Source organism: Notolepis coatsorum (assembly GCF_963971535.1).
Source record: "Notolepis coatsorum genome assembly, chromosome: 11".
In the NCBI taxonomy this organism is placed as follows: Eukaryota; Metazoa; Chordata; class Actinopteri; order Aulopiformes; family Paralepididae; genus Notolepis; species Notolepis coatsorum.
Window position 1 is genome coordinate 66,134,521 of NC_140175.1, and position 20,460 is coordinate 66,154,980.

General features: G+C 44.9%; 1 protein-coding gene across 1 annotated transcript in view; it reads right to left on the reverse strand.

The window, feature by feature from the left end:
- Positions 1–2,594: 2,594 nt before the first annotated feature.
- The window catches only part of LOC311236634 (syntaxin-2-like), a 30,559-nt gene continuing 12,693 nt past the window's right edge, over positions 2,595–20,460 (reverse strand). The window contains exons 6-9 of the mRNA XM_084324341.1: positions 16,049–16,157; positions 5,672–5,745; positions 5,005–5,142; positions 2,595–2,948 (exon numbers count right to left, since the gene is read on the reverse strand). Of these exons, the coding sequence (XP_084180467.1) occupies positions 2,751–2,948; positions 5,005–5,142; positions 5,672–5,745; positions 16,049–16,157 (519 nt within the window). The 3' untranslated portion in view covers positions 2,595–2,750. The remainder of the gene's footprint in view (positions 2,949–5,004; positions 5,143–5,671; positions 5,746–16,048; positions 16,158–20,460) is intronic.

Below are 20,460 nucleotides of genomic sequence, written 5' to 3' on the forward strand. Positions count from 1 at the left end.
TGTAGGAGCAGTTAGTAATGTACCTATAAATGAGGTTGAGGTTAGGTGTTGTTATGGTTGAGGTTAGGTGTTAGTACTGTACATATATCTGAGGTTAAGGTTGGGTGTTGGTACGGTTGAGGTTAGGTGTTGGTATGGTTGAGGTTGGGTGTTAGTACTGTACCTATATCTGAGGTTGGGTGTTGGTACGGTTGAGGTTAGGTGTTGGTATGGTTGAGGTTGGGTGTTAGTACTGTACCTATATCTGAGGTTAGGTGTTGGTACGTTGCGGTTAGGTGTTGGTAGGGTTAATGTTAGGTGTTAGTAATGTAACTATATCGGAGGTTGAGGTTAGGTGTTGGTATGGTTGAGGTTAGGTGTTAGTACAGTACCTATATCGGAAGTTAGGTGTTAGTACTGTACATGCAGTATATCTGAGGTTGAGGTTAGGTGTTGGTATGGTTGAAGTTATGCGTTAGTAGGGTTGAGGTTAGGTGTAAGTAGGGTTGAGGTTAGGTGTTAGTACTGTACCTATATCGGAGGTTGAGGTTAGGTGTTGGTACGGTTGAGGTTAGGCATTCGTTAGTACTGTACCTATATCTGAGGTTGAGGTTGGGTGTTAGTACGATTGAGGTTAGGTGTTGGTATGGTTGAAGTTATGCGTTAGTAGGGTTGGGGTTAGGTGTTGGTATGGTTGAAGTTATGCGTTAGTAGTAGGGATGTCCGATATTATCGGCCTACCGATATTGGCATTAAAATGTAATATCGGAAATTATCTGTATCGGTTTAAAAAAATATATTTAAAATAATTTACATTTATTTTACCTTTATTTACCCAGGCAAGCAAGTAAGAACAAATTCTGATTTTATTTATTGTCAAAAGTATGCATAATGTTGTGTTCATTCCACGACAAGAGATATGTAATGTTAATTACCTGAAATTATTCAGTTTTTTGGGGGGGGGGAAACCCTGCATATATCGGTATCGGTTGATATCGGTATCGGAAATTAAGAGTTGGACAATATCGGTATATCGTATATCGGTAAAAAAGCCAATATCGAACATCCCTAGTTAGTAGGGTTGAGGTTAGGTGTTGGTATGGTTGAAGTTAGTAGGGTTGAGGTTAGTACTGTACCTATATCTGAGGTTGAGGTTAGGTGTTGGGGAGGCCAACAGACAAACCAACCACTAGTGCGATTACAGCAAGCAGGACCACAACAGCTATGGCAATTATCACATATTTCTGCCAAGACAAACAACAAAATAAATAGTTAGTATTAGTGGGTGAACACACAGCGAGCAGCTCTATTGACGGATTCCATTTATTTATGGTAGGGAAACAATGTAATGAAGAAATCTGATAAAGATGAAAGTTCTGCAGTGGGGATCTTTACGTGAGTGATAAACTAGTTGACCCAGGGGTCCCGGGTTGCTTGGCTCCATTGAAACTGAATGGACTTCTGGTGACTGGTTGATGGAGATGCCCGCTGTGTGTTGGTTGAAATTACCCATCCATCCCCATCGGTTATGTTACGTGAAAAGACTATCCAACTACAGTAGGTGTAAAATAGTAGGTGTAAAATAGACACACATCGAAAACAGGCATAGTTGATCATTGAGATCTGCGTCTCAAATCTCATGCAGCCTACAAACCATATGATCAGTTTTTCACCAGTTTTATTAGCAAACGAATGAATAAAAGTGATCCATGGTAAATTTTACACATAGCAACTCTTATGTGTTAAATTTAGATGAACTGGCTAAAACCTCAATCTTCAATTTGTATGTCATAAATGTCTTGATAAATTGAAAATGGAGGACCTTTATCTAAACAAGACGAAAGTATTTTTCTGGTCTGCATCCTCTTAGCAGTTGTTAGTATTGAGCTGTACTGTATTGTACTCATTCTGCAATCTGTTAATAAAGTTTTCAATCAATCAATCAACCTCTGTTGTTGACTATTTAATCATTCTAACTTGTAGTTGAGATTGGTGTCTGGTGTGTAGGGCTGTCTTAAATACTTTGAAGCTTCGTTCGATGGGCATGGGATTCGAATATGAAAATAAAATTTGAATATATACAAAAAGGAATAATTTTTTTTTTTTGCTAAATCAACTCTGCCTCTCTTTGTTAATTACAACAAGCAATGCTGTTTGTTATTTAAGATGAGGTTGGACTCGGCACTGACAGATTTGTGTTCATTGTGCTGCTTTTATAAAGCCTAAAACATTTATTTATTTATTTATAATAAACGGCTTATAATATTTCATGAAAGCAAAGTGTTTTGTTTGTCTAAGATTTAAAAAGGTTTAAACTTTACAGCACTGACAAAGTGCTGTACAAGTCCCACAACATAATTTTTTTTTTAATAAAATACGAATTTTATTTATAAATTATAATTATTTTTAATCTTGAAGCTTCGAATTAAAATCTAATCTCGGCCCCGAAGTTTCGAATTCCAAAAAAAAATTCAAAGGTCAGCCCTACTGGTGTGTAACATCATCTAATGAGGCTGGATATGGTTGCAGGGTGAGGGAAGTTATGTGGCAATGTGATCATAAAAATGCGGGTGAAAAAATATTAAAAAAAATCACATATGCTTTGATTGCAAAAAAACATTTATTTTCAACAACATATACAACATGTCCACAGCACACAAGTAGATTACCACAGGCGTTCAGCCTACTGAGGCAGACCTCAACCACAAGGAGTTTTTGGAGAGTTCACGGTGTTAACTTTTAACTGTAGCCGGTTCAGTGCCATTAGCAGTTTAAAGCTTCAGTTGTGGTTTTCTATGTTTTTCCTCAGCCGGTGTGGTAGCAGCAGCAGGGGTCTTGAAACTGGGAAGGATCCATACCCTGCGTGCCTTCTTCTGGTAGACCACCGCCTTCTTAGTCTCTTCCTTCGCCATGGCCACATGCTCCGTAGCGCCACTCACGTTCTTCTCTATGTTGTTAAGCATCTCTCCCTGGTAAGAGGACAAGACAAAGAGTATGTCTCAACTCATGACCTTGCAGCAGTGGCACTCCAGATCCAGCACAGGTGCTGCGCTGCCGTCTCCATGTTGGGAAAACATTGTTTACACCGATAGACGTTGGGGACTACGACCAACATTATGGGAAATACTCTTATCGTCTTCTCCAGAGTCGGACGAGAAGATAGAAACCCAATTTCCTCTCTGTGCGTTCAGTAGAAAGTTATCCTGCTGCAAACTAGGCTGGCTTAGAACGAAAGTATGGAAGGGGATACGGACCACTAGCCTAGCTTAAAACACCAGGAGAGGAATTTTTGGCCAACAGCTAGGCTAGCTAGTCTGTATCCACATCCATGCTAAACTAGGCTGGGCTGCAATTATTATATGAAAGGTGCTATATGAATACAATTATTATTATTATAGGCTAGTGTGCAGCCGGATATATTTCTTCTGAATGCACAGAGAGGAAATTGGTATCTCATCTTCTAGTCTGACTCTGGAAAAGACTAAGTGCATTTCCCATAATGTTTCCACGTTAATTAACTGCTGCAATGCACTTTAAAAAGATAATGAAATGTGCCGCTACCGTTTGTGACAAAACAAAGAAATAAATAAACCTGCATTTGTCTGGTGGCTATAGTGCCAACGTCAAATCTGGGTTTAGAGCTAAAGCAGCCACCGTACCCGAGTCTCCACCAGCATGGGCAAGTCCACAAACATCTCATCGTACCAGAGTCTCCACCAGCATGGCAAGTCCACAAACATCTCATCGTACCCGAGTCTCCACCAGCATGGCCATGTCCACAAACATCTCATCGTGCCCGAGTCTCCACCAGCATGGGCAAGTCCACAAACATCTCGTACCAGAGTCTCCACCAGCATGGCCAAGTCCACAAACATCTCATCGTACCAGAGTCTCCACCAGCATGGTCATGTCCACAAACATCTCATCGTACCCGAGCCTCCACCAGCATGGCCAAGTCCATAAACATCTCATCGTACCCGAGCCTCCACCAGCATGGCCAAGTCCATAAACATCTCATCGTACCCGAGTATCCACCAGCATGGCCATGTCCACAAACATCTCATCGTACCCAAGTATCCACCAGCATGGCCAAGTCCACAAACATCTCATCGTACCCGAGTCTCCACCAGCATGGCGAAGTCCACAAACATCTTAACTAGAGGTGGGCATAGATAAAAAAAAAATTATCTTGATTAATCTATCTGCAATCCTGGATTTAGATTAAAATGGCTCAAAAAAAAAAGAAATTTTCTGAAGGCATTCAAAATATGTGTGTTCTACCCAAATAATGACCAGAAGTAAGTCCTTACTTTTTCTTTCCTCCTTATGTTTCTCAGGCCAGGTGGCCCATTACACCATGAGCCCATCTCCCGTTTCCAAAATGCATTACAGACTGTTTGAAAAAGCTGTTTTGCTATGATAATTGGTAATGAAATATCAAAATAATGTTCAATAAGACGTACTTGTGTTTAATAAGTTGTTTTATTCAGAAGTTAACACAAATAAATAATATTACCAGTACAGTACAGTATCTAGCACACTCTCAGGAGCAAAACAGAAAGAAGCATTTCAAACTTGAACTATGTGACATGGCTTGACTCAATCAGTCCAATCTCTATTTCTCCTTCTTCCACCAGTCACTCAGGCAGACCAGCTTGTTTTATGTAGTGGTGTCTACTTATAGTGCATATAATATTTTTCCCGTTGGGTGCCAGACAGGGCCAAACCCTGCCAATGCAAATCAACTGCTCCAGTGGAGTTGCTCAGTGGCCAATGGTGTCAACTGTGGTTGTACTGGGCAGCTCCCAGGTGTGAATGGAACTGTGTGAATGTGAAGCAGGGCGTTCCTGAAAAAGAGCATCTGTGCTCAGCGAACCTACCCTGGGTAAATAAAGGTTTAAAAAAAAAAAAAAAAAAAAAAAAAAAAAAAGATTAACTGCGTCAATTATATTATCGCGCGATACTAGTATCGCGTTAACGCAGCACGTTAATGCCGTTAGCGGCCCAGCTCTAATCTTAACGTACCTGAGTATCCACCAGCATGGCAATCTGCTCAAACAGCTCCTGCAGCTCCCTGAGAACCGACTCCAGGCGGAGGAAGTCCTGGTGGCGTGACTCAATCTCATTCAGCGCATGCCGCGTTATCTGGGAATCTGAGATGATCTGTGGGAAGAGTCCCCATGGGTACATTTCCAATTTCCGTACAAAAGAAAGAAGAGACCACAATCAAAAATAATATTGCTATTTTGTAACTGGACAATAAAAAGAAGTGTATGGCCAATGAACTAAATGGTTTGTGACTATTAAAACTAGGGGTGGGCAATATGACGATATAAAATAAATATCGGGTACAGTTCATTAACGATACACTTTTTAAACATATCTTGGACATCGTGATGTTTTGCACAAAACCTCACATCAGTTTCTAAGCCGGGTATATTGACGAGGCTTGACAACAGAGGTTTATATAATCATCATATTGGCGTGACTGTATCCATTAAAGGGTTAAATCAAGCATTTTTAAGTGCTTTAGAGGAAATGTCAAAACATCGCAATATATAGCTATCGTGTATCGTGATAGAGCAAAAAAATAGAATGATATAATTTAGAGGCCGTATCGCCCAGCCCTAATTAAAACAGTCAAAAAGAAAATTTTTAATATTATTCAGATTTAAATGATGACCCTACTAACGTCAGAGGTGAAGATGGCAGGGCTGCTGCTAAGAAGGATTTCCTCCATCTCTTCATCCGTTATTATTTTACCAGCTGAAGAAACAAAAAACACAGACGTGTAAAAAGCTCTTGTATATAAATAATCTTTCAATAGAGTCCAATGTATTCTCTACAACTCTTGATAGTAGTGGGAGGCAATTTCAGAGCAAAAAAGAAAAAACTGGTTTTTGCTTCAAGTCCTGTTCCCAGGATATTCATGTTTGGTTTAAGATATCCTCTTTATTTGGACAGTTAAATTGTGCCGTCAAGTCAAGTGTTAATTTATGAACCCCCTTTGAGGTGTCATAGCAGCATGGGGAAGGGACAAGGGGAGGTACAAGCAGGGGGGGAAACATAGTAATAAAAATAGACATCCTTCGGATGAGACGCAAAACTGAGGTCCTGACTGAATCTCGTCATTAAAGAACACAGGACGCCTATCGCAGAGAGCAGGGGGTTCCCCGACATTCCTGGCCACATTCCCAATCAGGTATCTGACATCAAGGTCAACTAATCATCCCTTCCCTTTAATTGGCCGATATCAATCACCGTCTCCTGAGTCGTTCAGCCATTGTGTAGTGTGATGTGTGCCTGATGCCAGTGTATGGCAGCCATTGAGCCTGCGTAGCCCAAGGTTGGGTGCTACCAGTGGTGGTGAAGGGCTATTTCCACCCTACATTGTGGGGAGCACTTTTGAGTGTCTAGAAAAGCGCTATATAAATGTAATGAATTATTATTATTAGTAATAATAATATAGGAGAATATAGTAATAATAGTTGGTGTAATTGAGGGGTACAATTCCCTGACTGTATTGATAAGTATGGTATCATTAAACCACTACCGCTTTATGTACTTTAACTACTGGCCACACAGTACATGATATAGATATGATGAACACTTTCCCACCATGAAACCAAGTCCACACAAATGTATAAGTCGAATATTTAATATATAGCAAAGGGTATATACAACGTTCACTTAATGACATTTATGATTTGAATGCACTTGTAAGGCAAATGAGTATTCGTAGGCAAATCAACATTGAATGTCCAATCTCTGGTTACGCAGGAAGCAAGTATACAACCTGGTTCTTTAGGGAACTATAGCGATGGTACTTAATGATTATAGCTGGATATACTAAAGGGGGGTCCTGCTGGTTGTAAGTCAGTAGGGGGGGGGGGGGGGTTAGGAGAGCCGCCGGCGATATCCCATCTGGCCAACGATTTCTTGGGAGAATTCAGAGTGCTGAACACGGTGCCCACAGAACCTTGGTCCACAGATGAATACAGTTGGGCCCTCTTGTAGACGGTAGCTGCCGGTCCACAACGAAGAGACGTGAGGCGACCTCACTCGGGGTAGAGCGCCGTCTCACCTGGACTCCTCTCGGGGGGTAGTTCCAACACTCACCAGTGTTGGCTGTTATCCATGGCATAAATCAAAGCACCCAAAGCAAGTAGATAATCCAAGCCGTGTAGGGCTCGCCGTCGTCCGGGTAAGGTAATCCAATGTGCAGGTCCACTCGTCCTAGCCCAGAACTCCTCGGATGAAAGCACCACACGTGGTCTGCCCAGCCTGGTTAAGACTCTAGATAACGCGAGGAAACGATGGGGGTACTACTCACTGTATAACTCTAACCGAACGATGCACCATACATAATAGACTATTATTAACTTAATAGAAATACGTCCCACTCGACGGTATAGTGCCAAACTATGACAATTCAACTATTAATCCACACGATGTCTCAATGCCATTCTGAGGCCAAGTTGACCATACTGCACCACACGTGTATCGTGGGTGAGGCTTAACGTCTTGCCACTAGGTTGGAGGGTAAAGAACTAAGGGCTAAGGGACTAAAAGAAAGTTCTACTTTACTTGCGCCATATATATATGCGCTGTGAACAAATAGTACCATTCGTATTTCGCCAGACGTATTCCTACGCGGAACCGGGCTAGTAACGACATGTTCGTCGGCACGATTGAACTTGAACCAAGGGGCTTGGCTGCTGGCGCCAAGTTCTTGTCCAATGAGAGAATGAAACTATTATGGGCTGTTAGTAGACTAAAGGGATATTCAGTGTATATGTACAAGGAATATACAAGGGATATCAAACGATATACAAATACTATTAAATATATATCCATAAATAAATATATATATTCGGTTTAATCTGATCCTTCACAACAGCCGCACCCTAATTAGTCCCACCTAATTAGCTAAGCAGAGACAGATTAACCGCACTGTCTACCACTCAAGGTCCGCTGTAAGGGTCAGTCAACTCACAAAGTCGTGGGGTCATGGTCGTCATCGATAGTGTCTGGGAGTCTGGGCAGTTCTATTAGCCTCGCCACGGGTCGTGTGTAAGTTCGCCCTTGGACGAGCACCTCAGCTGCTCGGACCTTGCCATCGGCACCGGTGATCACTTTGCTTACGCGGCCAGCCGGCCACATAGCTCTGGGTAGTGACTGGTCGATAATCATGACGACTGTTCCTTCTGTCAAATTGTCTCTCTCTTTTACCCACTTCTGGCGGGTCTGTAGAGACGGTAGGTAGTGGAGTAGAAAGCTGTTCCAAAACTTGTCAGCTAGTACTTGACTGTACCTCCACATTCTTCGGCCGTTCGCTTCTTCAGGCCTGTACATTGTCTGGGGTAGCGCGGGGTCCAGCCGCCCCATCAAGAGTGTGTTGGGGGTGACTGGGTCGACATCTGCTATATCACTGGAGACGTAGCCGAGGGGCTTGGAGTTCAATACTCCCTCGATCTCCGTGAGGACTGTCATTAGGACTTCTTCCGCTACAGTCTGGGCCCCAAGCACGGCGTACAGGGCTGTCTTTATAGAACGTACTTCTCGTTCCCAGGTTCCACCGAAGTGGGGTGCGTTCGGGGGATTAAACTGGAAGTCAATCTGGGATGGAGCGAGGTGGGTCTTAAGTTCTGGGCCCATCGCTTGGAAGCTCTCTCTCAGCTCTCTTTCTCCGCCTTTGAAGTTTGTCCCGTGATCAGACAACAATGTAGACGGTTTTCCTTTCCGTGATGTGAATCTTCGGAAGGCCATAAGGAATGAGTCTGTGCTCATGGTTGGAAGGAGTTCGATATGTATCGCTCTGGTGGTCATGCATTTGAATACAATACCCCACCGCTTCTCGGTTCCTCTTCCTTTCTTTATATACAACGGGCCAAAACAGTCCATGCCTGTGGAGTGGAATGGCTTGTCGCCGAGTCGGAGGCGACAGGGAGGTAGGTCAGCCATCCGGGGTATGCTGGGCTGCGCGTGCCACTTTCGGCAGTCTAGACAGGTTCGCTGGAAGCGTTGCACTGCTTCTCTTCCTTGAAGTATCCAATAGCGACGTCTGATCTCCGCGAAGACTCTCTCTGCTCCTGCGTGGTGTACATCCTCGTCGTATTTCTTTATGATCAGCTCTGTGACCTTGTGTCGGCTGTTCAAGACTATCGGGTACTTAACGTCATCCGGTAGATTGGGGGCCCTCCGCAGACGACCACCCACTCTGATGAGATTATGGGCGTCGCTCTCGGGTGCCAGGTGGAGCAATCTGCTGTCTGATGGGACGGGCTTTCCTCCCTGTAGACAGTCTAGCTCGTCGGGGAACGAGTCTCTCTGGGCTCGTTGTAGTAGAAGAAGTTCTGCTTCTTCGTAGTCAGCTGCTGAAATGTCGGCAGTGGGCTGAATCTCTGGGTGGTGCCACAGAAATGTCTTTAGTTGCGCACTCTGTAGGGTGAGGCAAGCATCTATGTTGGGGTCTGTGGAGGCGACTGTGCTCAGTCCACAGAACATAGGTTTCTTGTTCTCAGCCTCCTCTTTACTCGCCTCCCGTGGGGTGGGCGTAGGCCACTCTCCTTCCGGGAGCTTGAGGAACTCTGGTCCGTCACTGTAGATGTTGTGACGGGTGAGGTCATCTAGGGACATTCCCCGGGTGATGACGTCAGCTGGGTTGTGTTTGGTGTCCACATACCGCCAGCTCGCTGCTTCTGTTAACTCTTGAATCTCTGTGACTCTGACTCCCACGAAGACCTTGTATCTGCATGAATCAGACTTGATCCATGTGAGTACTGTCGTGGAATCTCACCACAAGATTGTTCTGTGCACCGGAATGGTGAGTTCACGTTGGCTTAACGTGGCTAGATGCGCTCCTGCTAGGGCTGCGCAGAGCTCTAGACGCGGGATAGATTGTTGCTTTCGTGGGGCTATTCTTGAGCGAGCCAGGATGAAGGCGTGTGTATCTCTCCTCCCTTCTCTTGGGCACGCAAGTAGGCCACAGATCCATAGGCTACTTCGGAGGCGTCGCTGAAGACGTGTAGATCCATCTTGCATGTCTCTGGCCTCACTGTGGGTGGGAAGTAGCTGCGGCGTATATTGACGCCTGGGAGTGAGCGGAGTTCCGTCTCCCACTCTCTTCATGTGGAGGCAAGGGGTGCGTGTATTGGGTCATCCCAGCCCTGGTCCTTGTCCCATAATGCTCGTACAATCATCTTTGCCCTGGTGGTGTAAGGTAGAATACATCCCAACGGGTCATATTGTCTGGCGAGTGTTCTGTACACACTCCGTCTGGTGGTCGGTATCGCCGTCGACCTTCCCTGCTCCGTGGTCAGGGGTTTGTGTCTATAGTGGAGCGAGTCTGTTTTGAAGCGCCAGACTAGTCCTAGTGTCATTTCTTGGGCTTCTCCTGGGATTGTCGCCATCCAGGTCTCGCTGCTGGCAGCCTTGTCCGCGGGGGAGAGGCTGCGCAATACGTGCGGTCGCTGCTGGCCCACTGCCTGAGATCAAAGCCGCCTTTGATCAGAGAGGCGCGTAGCTTGAGTAGGAGAGCCTCGGCTTCTTCTTGAGTCGAAACGCTTTGTAAACAGTTGTCCACGTAGAAACTGTTCTTCACACTGTGTCGGACCTCTTCAATGTCAATCTTTGTCACGTGTCCCGCTGTGATTAGCTTCTCAATCTCAGCGCGGTACACACTCTCTTGAGCGGGGTCTTTGGCTAGGCGCCGCTCTGTGTTCAATAGATACCGCTCCGTAGAGTCTTTCTTTGCGTGAAAGGTGGGCATTCCCTCCCGCCTCAGGAGTGGAGTTGCGTATCTCATCACTCCGCTGACTGTGACTCTCTTTGTCCCCTGCTCGAGGAGGTTTATGGCGTAAATGTCTTCTTTAGAACGAATGTCTTTCTTTTCGTTCTTAAAGGGCATTGTCTCTAGTGTCCATAGCCTCTCGACATGCTGCAGGAGAGTGGTGTCTTCTTCTGTCACTCTGGAGTGGAGGCAGCTAGTGGCTGCTGTTCGGTTGAGAGATTTAGCGAGGGGGCCTTGTAGTGTCCATCCTAGGCGGGTCTCGACTGCTGCAGGACAGCCTCTGGGTCCTGTATGGACCCGGTCTATCGGGACTATGAGGTCTGCATGGTCGGAGCCTATCAGCAGGGTCGGGGTGGCGCCGTCTATGAGCGGGATAGGTAGTTGACGCAGGTGCACATATTTATCCATCAGCTTGGCGATGGGGTAGGTGTACTGTGATAGTCCTATTTCTTGGCTGGTGAAAGCATTTGTAATCCTATACCGTCGCTCTGGCTGCCCGCTTGCTGCGATAGTGAAGGAGACATTCTCGCCTTTTATCGTCTTTAAATCTCTTCTTATTGTCCGAATCGTCATTTGGTTCTCGCTCCCCCGCAGTCCCAGCTGGGCCGCAGCGGACGCGAGCAGAAGGGTCTTCTCTGACCCGTCATCAAGGACGGCGTAAGTGTCCATGACTTTATCTTGGTAGCTCAATGTTACACGGACTACCTTTAAGAGCACTTGGGCGCCGCTTCTGCTGGCGGGGTCAATGTACATGACACTTGCCTTTGTGCTGCTCGATGGTGCAGGTGCAGGCTTTCTTCTGTTACTGTCGTGTAGGACATCTAGGTGGGCTCCGTCACACCGACTGCACCTCTTCTTTAGGCGGCACTCGGCTGCCATGTGACTGCGCGCACATCGGTAACAGCGCCTGTTGGACTTTATCCATTGACTCACTTCTTCTGCATTCATCTTTGTGAACAGGTCACATTGTGACAGCCAGTGTTCCTTCTCGCAGTACGGGCACACCATCTTCCACTTCTCTTTTCTCGAGGGGGTACTGTGGTTCTTACTGCTCGGTACTGATTCTGATTGGTGCATGACAGTCACCGATCTTCTTCCATCGTTTATTCTCCTGGGTCCCTCTCTGGAGCTTGGTGTGCTCCGCACGAACGTATCCAGTCGTAGGCTGCTGACTTCTCTCGCCAGGAAGTCGGCTAGATCGAGGAGGGATGGTTCGGGACCGTTAGGATCACGGTGGTCTCTCTGCCGCCTGAAGCGCTCTTGTCTGGCGGGTGGCAGCTTCTCTAAAATCCTCTCGACGTTAGAGTTGGCGTATAGCTCGTGCATACCCTTTTCTCGTTGCGCTCCCAGCATCCCTACCAGGGACTGCACTTTTATAGACAGGTCGTCTAATGAGCGATTGTCTGTTGCTGGGGGTAGGCGGTCAATATGCCTTATCTCTTGGATTACGTAATCCCATATACGTCCATATCTCTGGTCCAGCGCTGCTAGAGCCGCGGTGTATGGGGTCGTAGAGGTGGCATAGGCTAGCGCTATATTGTGCGCTCGGGGTACTTTCAGGTGCTTCAGTAATATTGCATACTTGTGGCGTTCATCAGCGACATCCACCATCATTGTCTCTAAGCACATCCGGAGCTCCGTGTACTGTGCTCGATTCTCATAGGTGAAGTCTGGAAACGTTGGTGTGCCAATGTATGACGCTGTGGATGGCTGATACATCGGCGAGCGTTGGGGGAGAGGCCTCCTAGGCGAGTCTCCTCTTGCGCCTCTCTGTGGGCTGGTACCGGCAGGGTACCATGGCCCGCTGGTCCAGGTGCTATTCCTCGGGGCTGGTCGTGCGTCATGCTCACCCGTGAATAGAGTCGGGGGTCTGTAGCGCAGCGCCGCGGGGGTATAGCCTGGGCTGTACTGGACCTCCTGGTCCGGTGGAGTACTGTGCTGTCGTCGGGCTTGGTTCTCCTCCTCTCCCTCTTCTTCTTCTATCAGGTCCTCTAGATCCTGTAGTCGTTTATTTAGCTTCTCCGCAGTGTATGCCGCTCCTTCCTTGTAGCTGGGTCTCGCTTGGACCGGTCGGGGAAGGGGGTCTGCGGGGGGTATAGGCTTGGTCTGTTGGTCAAGTTCAGGGTCGCTTGCTCGGTTAGGGGATGCTGCCCTTGACTGTTGTCTCGACGAGTTCCTTGAACCCCTGGCGGAGGGAGAGGGTGTTGCCTTGGTGATCAGCTGCTCCATTAGCTGCGCTTGTAGTCTGTCGCGCTCGCCCTGTAGTCTGTCGCGCTCGGTTTCGCGCTGGATGAGAGCGAGGTCGCGCTCTGCCTCTCTTTGGGCACCGTCAGCGGCGCGCTGGGTGTCTGCTCGGTCTCTTGCCATATTCTCTTCCGTCTGAAGGCGTCTCATCTCCAGGCGTATGCGCTCTTCTTCGCTCCGTTGCTGCGTCTGGAGTCGATCGCGTTCACCCTGAAGTCGATCGCGTTCACCCTGGAGTCGATCGCGTTCGGTAGAGGCTGTCAGGCTGACGAGGAACGCCTGTGATAGCATCCTCTCCGCTTCGCTGGGGGAAGACGGTTGTAGAGGTGAGCCGCTCCTGGCTGTACTCGTTGGGGAGTCCTGGAGCTCTATCTCCTCGGCGCTCTCCTCATCTTGTTCCGTGCAGAGTTCTCTCTCTGTAGGGTTGTCTTCCTCCCGGGGCTGGTCGGGGACTACTTCTTCGGTATTGGCGGGGGGTAAAGGCATGTCAGCTCCCTCCTGGTCCCCACCGTGAGCTTGGTCAGTTACATTAGAACCCACTAGGGCCTCTGTGGTTGGGGTAACCTGGTCGTTAAGGTCAGACATAATTTTACTTTCTACTTTTACCGCGTTTACCGTTTGTCGAAGGCTAGGTAGTTGACTGACAGCGTAATCCTCTAAGTACTGAGGTGTCTGTCGTCTGCGCCGCGGGCGTTCTACGTTAGGAGGACCGTTTCGTGGAGTGTTCATCATAGGCCATTTCAATATTAATAACACTATATTAATATTACACTAGTTACCCTCCGGCTCGAAGGACCAATTGTAACTGAGGGGTACAATTCCCTGACTGTATTGATAAGTATGGTATCATTAAACCACTACCGCTTTATGTACTTTAACTACTGGCCACACAGTACATGATATAGATATGATGAACACTTTCCCACCATGAAACCAAGTCCACACAAATGTATAAGTCGAATATTTAATATATAGCAAAGGGTATATACAACGTTCACTTAATGACATTTATGATTTGAATGCACTTGTAAGGCAAATGAGTATTCGTAGGCAAATCAACATTGAATGTCCAATCTCTGGTTACGCAGGAAGCAAGTATACAACCTGGTTCTTTAGGGAACTATAGCGATGGTACTTAATGATTATAGCTGGATATACTAAAGGGGGGTCCTGCTCGTTGTAAGTCAGTAGGGGGGGGGGGGGGTTAGGAGGGCCGCCCGCGATATCCCATCTGGCCAACGATTTCTTGGGAGAATTCAGAGTGCTGAACACGGTGCCCACAGAACCTTGGTCCACAGATGAATACAGTTGGGCCCTCTTGTAGACGGTAGCTGCCGGTCCACAACGAAGAGACGTGAGGCGACCTCACTCGGGGTAGAGCGCCGTCTCACCTGGACTCCTCTCGGGGGGTAGTTCCAACACTCACCAGTGTTGGCTGTTATCCATGGCATAAATCAAAGCACCCAAAGCAAGTAGATAATCCAAGCCGTGTAGGGCTCGCCGTCGTCCGGGTAAGGTAATCCAATGTGCAGGTCCACTCGTCCTAGCCCAGAACTCCTCGGATGAAAGCACCACACGTGGTCTGCCCAGCCTGGTTAAGACTCTAGATAACGCGAGGAAACGATGGGGGTACTACTCACTGTATAACTCTAACCGAACGATGGACCATACATAATAGACTATTATTAACTTAATAGAAATACGTCCCACTCGACGGTATAGTGCCAAACTATGACAATTCAACTATTAATCCACACGATGTCTCAATGCCATTCTGAGGCCAAGTTGACCATACTGCACCACACGTGTATCGTGGGTGAGGCTTAACATCTTGCCACTAGGTTGGAGGGTAAAGAACTAAGGGCTAAGGGACTAAAAGAAAGTTCTACTTTACTTGCGCCATATATATATGCGCTGTGAACAAATAGTACCATTCGTATTTCGCCAGACGTATTCCTACGCGGAACCGGGCTAGTAACGACATGTTCGTCGGCACGATTGAACTTGAACCAAGGGGCTTGGCTGCTGGCGCCAAGTTCTTGTCCAATGAGAGAATGAAACTATTATGGGCTGTTAGTAGACTAAAGGGATATTCAGTGTATATGTACAAGGAATATACAAGGGATATCAAACGATATACAAATACTATTAAATATATATCCATAAATAAATATATATATTCGGTTTAATCTGATCCTTCACAACAGTTGGGATAAGCAATAAGCAGATGATGAATATGTATCGTCTTTTCAATTTAATTGTATTTCCTGGCAGAAGGGGGGAGCAGGTAGGCAACCACTGCTAGCTGTAGTGCCCAATGTCATCCACGCCCCAATGTCATCCACGCCCCCTTGCATGGATGGTCCTAGGAAGTATGTTGAGACGGGATAGAAAAAAAAACACTATATTCTTCTTCTTTTTTAGAAAATATTGACCGACACCAGACAACGTTTCTCAAATATCAGGAGACGATAAAAGTATTCCTTTATATTTTTGTTATATATTCAAAACCCTTAATAACCCAAAACCCTTTAGCTGTAGCCTGATCAATGAGAAAGAACAGTTGGTGAAAGTGTCTAATTGTGTTTTCTAAAAGGGGGGTTTAATTCTATTCCAAAGTCACATTGTCCCAACCTACTTCCAACTGTAGGTACAGCCATGGGAAGGGGGGGGTTGAAGATATGTTCCGCTTCAAATAATAATTTTGAGCAGTGTACAGAACACTTACTACGAGTCACATGACCAACTGATATCGTAACCCCACCCGTCTCCCTCGACTACCTGAGGGATAGTTGCCAGGGGAACGCCGACAACACACAGGTGTCTCCTGTTGCAAGCTAGCTTGTGTTTCACTTCCTCTGGGGAGCTGGCTGGCTGGCTGGCAGGGCCTCTCCCCCCACCCCCTCAGCAAACAAACAAATTACTGAATACGATGCAGATGTACAGTACAAAAGACAGCAGGTGGCCGCTAGAGAGAAGAGTAGAAAGAGAGTAGGAAGAGAGAGATAAGAGTGTATGTTTGCGCTGACTCACTGATTGCCAGGTGTCTCTGAATACGTGCTTTACATTTCTCTCTGAAGGACACCTGTGTCTCATTGTAGCCTGTCATGACGTCCACGAACCACCGCATCAGGTTGGAGTGCTGCAGAAACACACAGGGACCAGAAATCTCACCATTGAACCCTGATTATTAGGGTTACAAATCAATCATATAATTTTGGATTGGGGCTGATCAAATCATATAGGGCACAAAACTCACTACAGGAGATAATATCCACCACTCAATCGTGATGTTATTTAACCAGAAACGAGTTTGTTGCATAGACTAACAATTCTCACACACAAATAAATAGCCTTGTGCTTAAAATAAGAACAATGTTAGATATACTGTAGCAACATTGCAGAGTAGAAATCAGACCAAAAACATGGACTAGGGCTGGGCGATATGGCCTAAAAATAAAATCTGATTTTTTCACACCACATCCGATTTTAATCGATTTTTTTCTTAAAAACTAGAAACGCCAAGGAAATCATTCAAATAAGCTTTGTTTTTATTTGACACAAATGATCAAACCAAGATGAATTTCCCTATTGGGATTGAAGTGCAAACCTAACTTTCACCAATCTTCACTTAAAAAATATATATATATATATATAATATATATATATATATAAAAGGTTACTCTTGATCAAACACAGATGAATGTCCCTATTGGGATTAATAGTGCAATAACTTGCTTTTTCACCAAACTTCACTTAAAACAAATAAAAGGTGCCTCTTGATCATCAAACAAGAATGAATTTCCCTATTGGGATTAATAAAGTGCAAATCTAACTTTCACCAAACATCACTTTTTGTAAAATAAAAGGTGTCTTAAATCGTCCTAAATCATTCATTCGAATTAATCGATAAATCGATTAATCGCCCATCCCTACATGGAACACTGTTTTAACACACACATTTTGCATTTATAGCCATTATTCTCAAGAATCCTGTTGGCGCTTTATTGGCACCACTTTTGACCATAAGGATACAGTATATCAATGAATATATCAATAATCGTCGATAATAACAGCTAACCAATGTTTACCTTGTAGGACTGAATGAGTTGAGGAACAAATTTATAACACTTCCCTTCTTTTGACAGATATTGTAATTGCAATATGATTGACGATATTAGGAGGGAATACATTTTTTTTTTAATTAATAACTTTCCTTTTCATTGGAAAAAGTGTTAAAATTACAAAGCTGTGATTTTTGTGGTCTAATCAAAACAGTTTTCATACATGTCTGGAATATGATTTGAAGGCCAGGGCTTCTTCGTGTTGAGATACAAATGTTTATCAATTGTGCAGGCCTATTACATAGCAATGTCATATTGAATTAAAGTCCTTGGGTACTCCTGGCCCATCTTACATTTTAGCATGCAGCCAGCGCATGGCAGCCTGAGGCTCAATCTCAAATCCTCTACACCAGGCATCCTCAAAGTCTGGACCGAACCACAACTGTCTCTGGACTGTTGGCAAATTATAATTTTCATATGCATTATCTGTATTATCTGCGAGACATCGCCACAACGCAGCGAGTCAATATTCTCCTCTGCAAGCAGTTCTCTGCATGTCCGACTGCTCCACTGTCTGTGTGTGTCGGTCCAATCATGTCCAGCGTCCCGTCAGCGGTTTTTCCCCCTCACCCACTGCGAATCAGAGGCAGAGTAGGGCAGGTCTTTCAACGGGTCTGAGTCAGAGCGAGAGTTGACAGTGCATCTACAGGTAGTTTCATCTGCAGGTACTGTAGCTAGTAGCCTAATTTCGCCAGCAGGCAGCTAGTAGAAAAATATGGCATGTTCAAAGATGGCCAGTAAAAAAAGAAAAGTCAACAGTAAAAATCGGCAATTCTAAAGTGAATGGACTGAAAAATATGCGTTCATCCTCCCTCCAACCAGCACCAAACCAATGTGCCTAATATGCCAAGAAACGGTAGTGACAATTTGAAACGCCACTATGAAACAAGTTATTTTGATGCAACCTTTCCTCAAAATTCAGCGCTAAGAACCACAAATATAAATTGAATGAAATAGTCATATTAAGCTGCAAGCAGAATTATTGTTAAATCTATGTCACAATGAGAAAAAGCAACGAGTCCTCACGGCATGGGTGTTGGCTAAACACAAGAAGCCATTCTTTGATGCAGAAATAATAAAATAATGTATAACTGAAGTGATGGAGACCATGTTTAAAGGCAAACAAAAGCAAATCCTCCTCAGATAGCACAGCAACCAGAATAACTGAAATACTGGCTGATGATTTCATTAAACAGCTTTGTGATAGAATAAAAAAAATGCACAGTGCATTTCCATAGCTGTGGATGAGTCCACTGACACCACTGAGAATGCTCAGTTGCTGGTGTTTGTGAGGTTTTATGATGAGGCAAAGGGGTAGTTTGTTGATGTATTAATACATTTTTGGAATACTTGGAAACCCTTTTTTTGTGGAATATTTGATGCGGCCCAGCCTCACCCAGACTCTACCTCCAGCGGCCCCCAGGTAAATTGAGTTTGAGACCCCTGCTCTAGGTGGTATCAGATGAGATTTCAAAGAGTTCTTCCAAGAGTTTGGATGGAGATGTGTCAGGAAGCTTTGTCTCAATGTTGTCTGTAAAGGTTTTTTTTATCCAGAGTATCTTGGTGATCCTTTTCTGTGTTTTATTAAATAATGATTTTCAGATTTTGAGAAATGGTATTTTCATGGAGAACAGTGCAGCTGCAACAGATAGCACTTTAGTGATAATTTTCTGTAATCCAAATTTTTTTATTTTTTTTAAATAAATCTCAAGGCCCCCCCTGTCATGCCTCTGCGCCCCCCCCCCCCCCCCCCCCCCCCACTTTGAGAAACACTGTACTATGGGATGGATATAAATTAGCTTTCGGCTTTTGATGTAGAGAGTATTGAGTTTCTGTGTATGTAATAAATATTGCTTTTTGCTGCTCTGCCAGACAAAATGTATGCATTTTACTGGATAAAAGAGTCCACCAAATATTATGTTGTGTGTTATGGTATCTTGTGTTGTGATGGTATGTTATCTTGTGTTGTGATGTTATCTTGTGTTGTGATGTTATGTTATCTTGTGTTGTGATGTTATCTTGTGTTGTGATGTTATGTTATCTGGTGTTGTGAATGTGGTGTTATCTTGTGTTGTGATGTGTTATCTTGTGTTGTGATGTTATGTTATATTGTGTTGTGATGTTGTGTTATCTTGTGTTGTGATGTTGTGTGATGTTATCTTGTGTTGTGATGTTGTGTTATCTTGTGTTGTGAATGTGATGTGATGTTATCTTGTGTTGTGAATGTGATGTTATCTTGTGTTGTGTGTTATGTTATCTTGTAGGGTTGTACCAAATGTCATTTTTTAACATTCGAAGCTTCAATTGAAGTATTCGAACGAAGCTTCAAATGTCTATTAACACTATGATCGCCGTGGACAAGTTTACACGTCATTCCTAGCCATGCTCATTCTGCCGAAGACGCCGTAACTCGTCTTTGATGTCAATATTTAATCTGTCATCGAAATCATATATCCTTTCCGGAGCCCTGAGACACACTGCAAAGCTCCACTCAACTCTCTAGCGGTTCAAGAGCGCCATCTGGTGGCCGATCGGCAGATCGCCAACCGGAAATGAGCCTTTGAACCGGTAGTGCTCATCCATATGTGGTCCGGGCACTCGCTATCGTTAGAGAGACTCCGTCTTGATACACTGGACATCGATCGGTGCAAATAACTCGAAAAAACAACATGATTTGGACGTATATACTATTATACAACCTGGAAATGGATCGGGCATTTCTCCATCCCATAATAGAAAATATTCTGTTCCACGCTCATCTGCCAGCGGCGCGAGGAAGCCACGGTAAGATTCAGCGTTATATTCTAACGTGTTCCATATAAACTGCTATGATGAACATATGACCCACTCTGGATGAATCATCTAACGCTGCCCACGGAATTATAAACGATCCCCCGCCCATCCGGTCATCATCAGATGAATGAATGAATGAATGAATGAAAACTTTATTTAACAGATTGCAGAATGGGTACAATACAGTACGGCTCAATATATACAATTGTTAAGGGGATGCAGACCTGAGAAAGACGTTTGTCTTGTTTCCATCAGGGTCCCCCATTTTCAATTCATATAGACATTTATGACATACATGACATTTATGGCATAGGGACATATACCGGTAGGTATTTAGTACTGATACATTTGTGACATAAACGGTATTCAAATATACAGTACTGTTACCCCTAGATCCTGACAGAGTATATACATATGATGGGGAGGGGACTGTACATTAGGAGGGGGTGGGTGGGTGGGAGAGAAATATACATACGGCGGGGAGGGAATATATACATGCGGTGGGGAGGAGACTGTCTATTAGGAGGT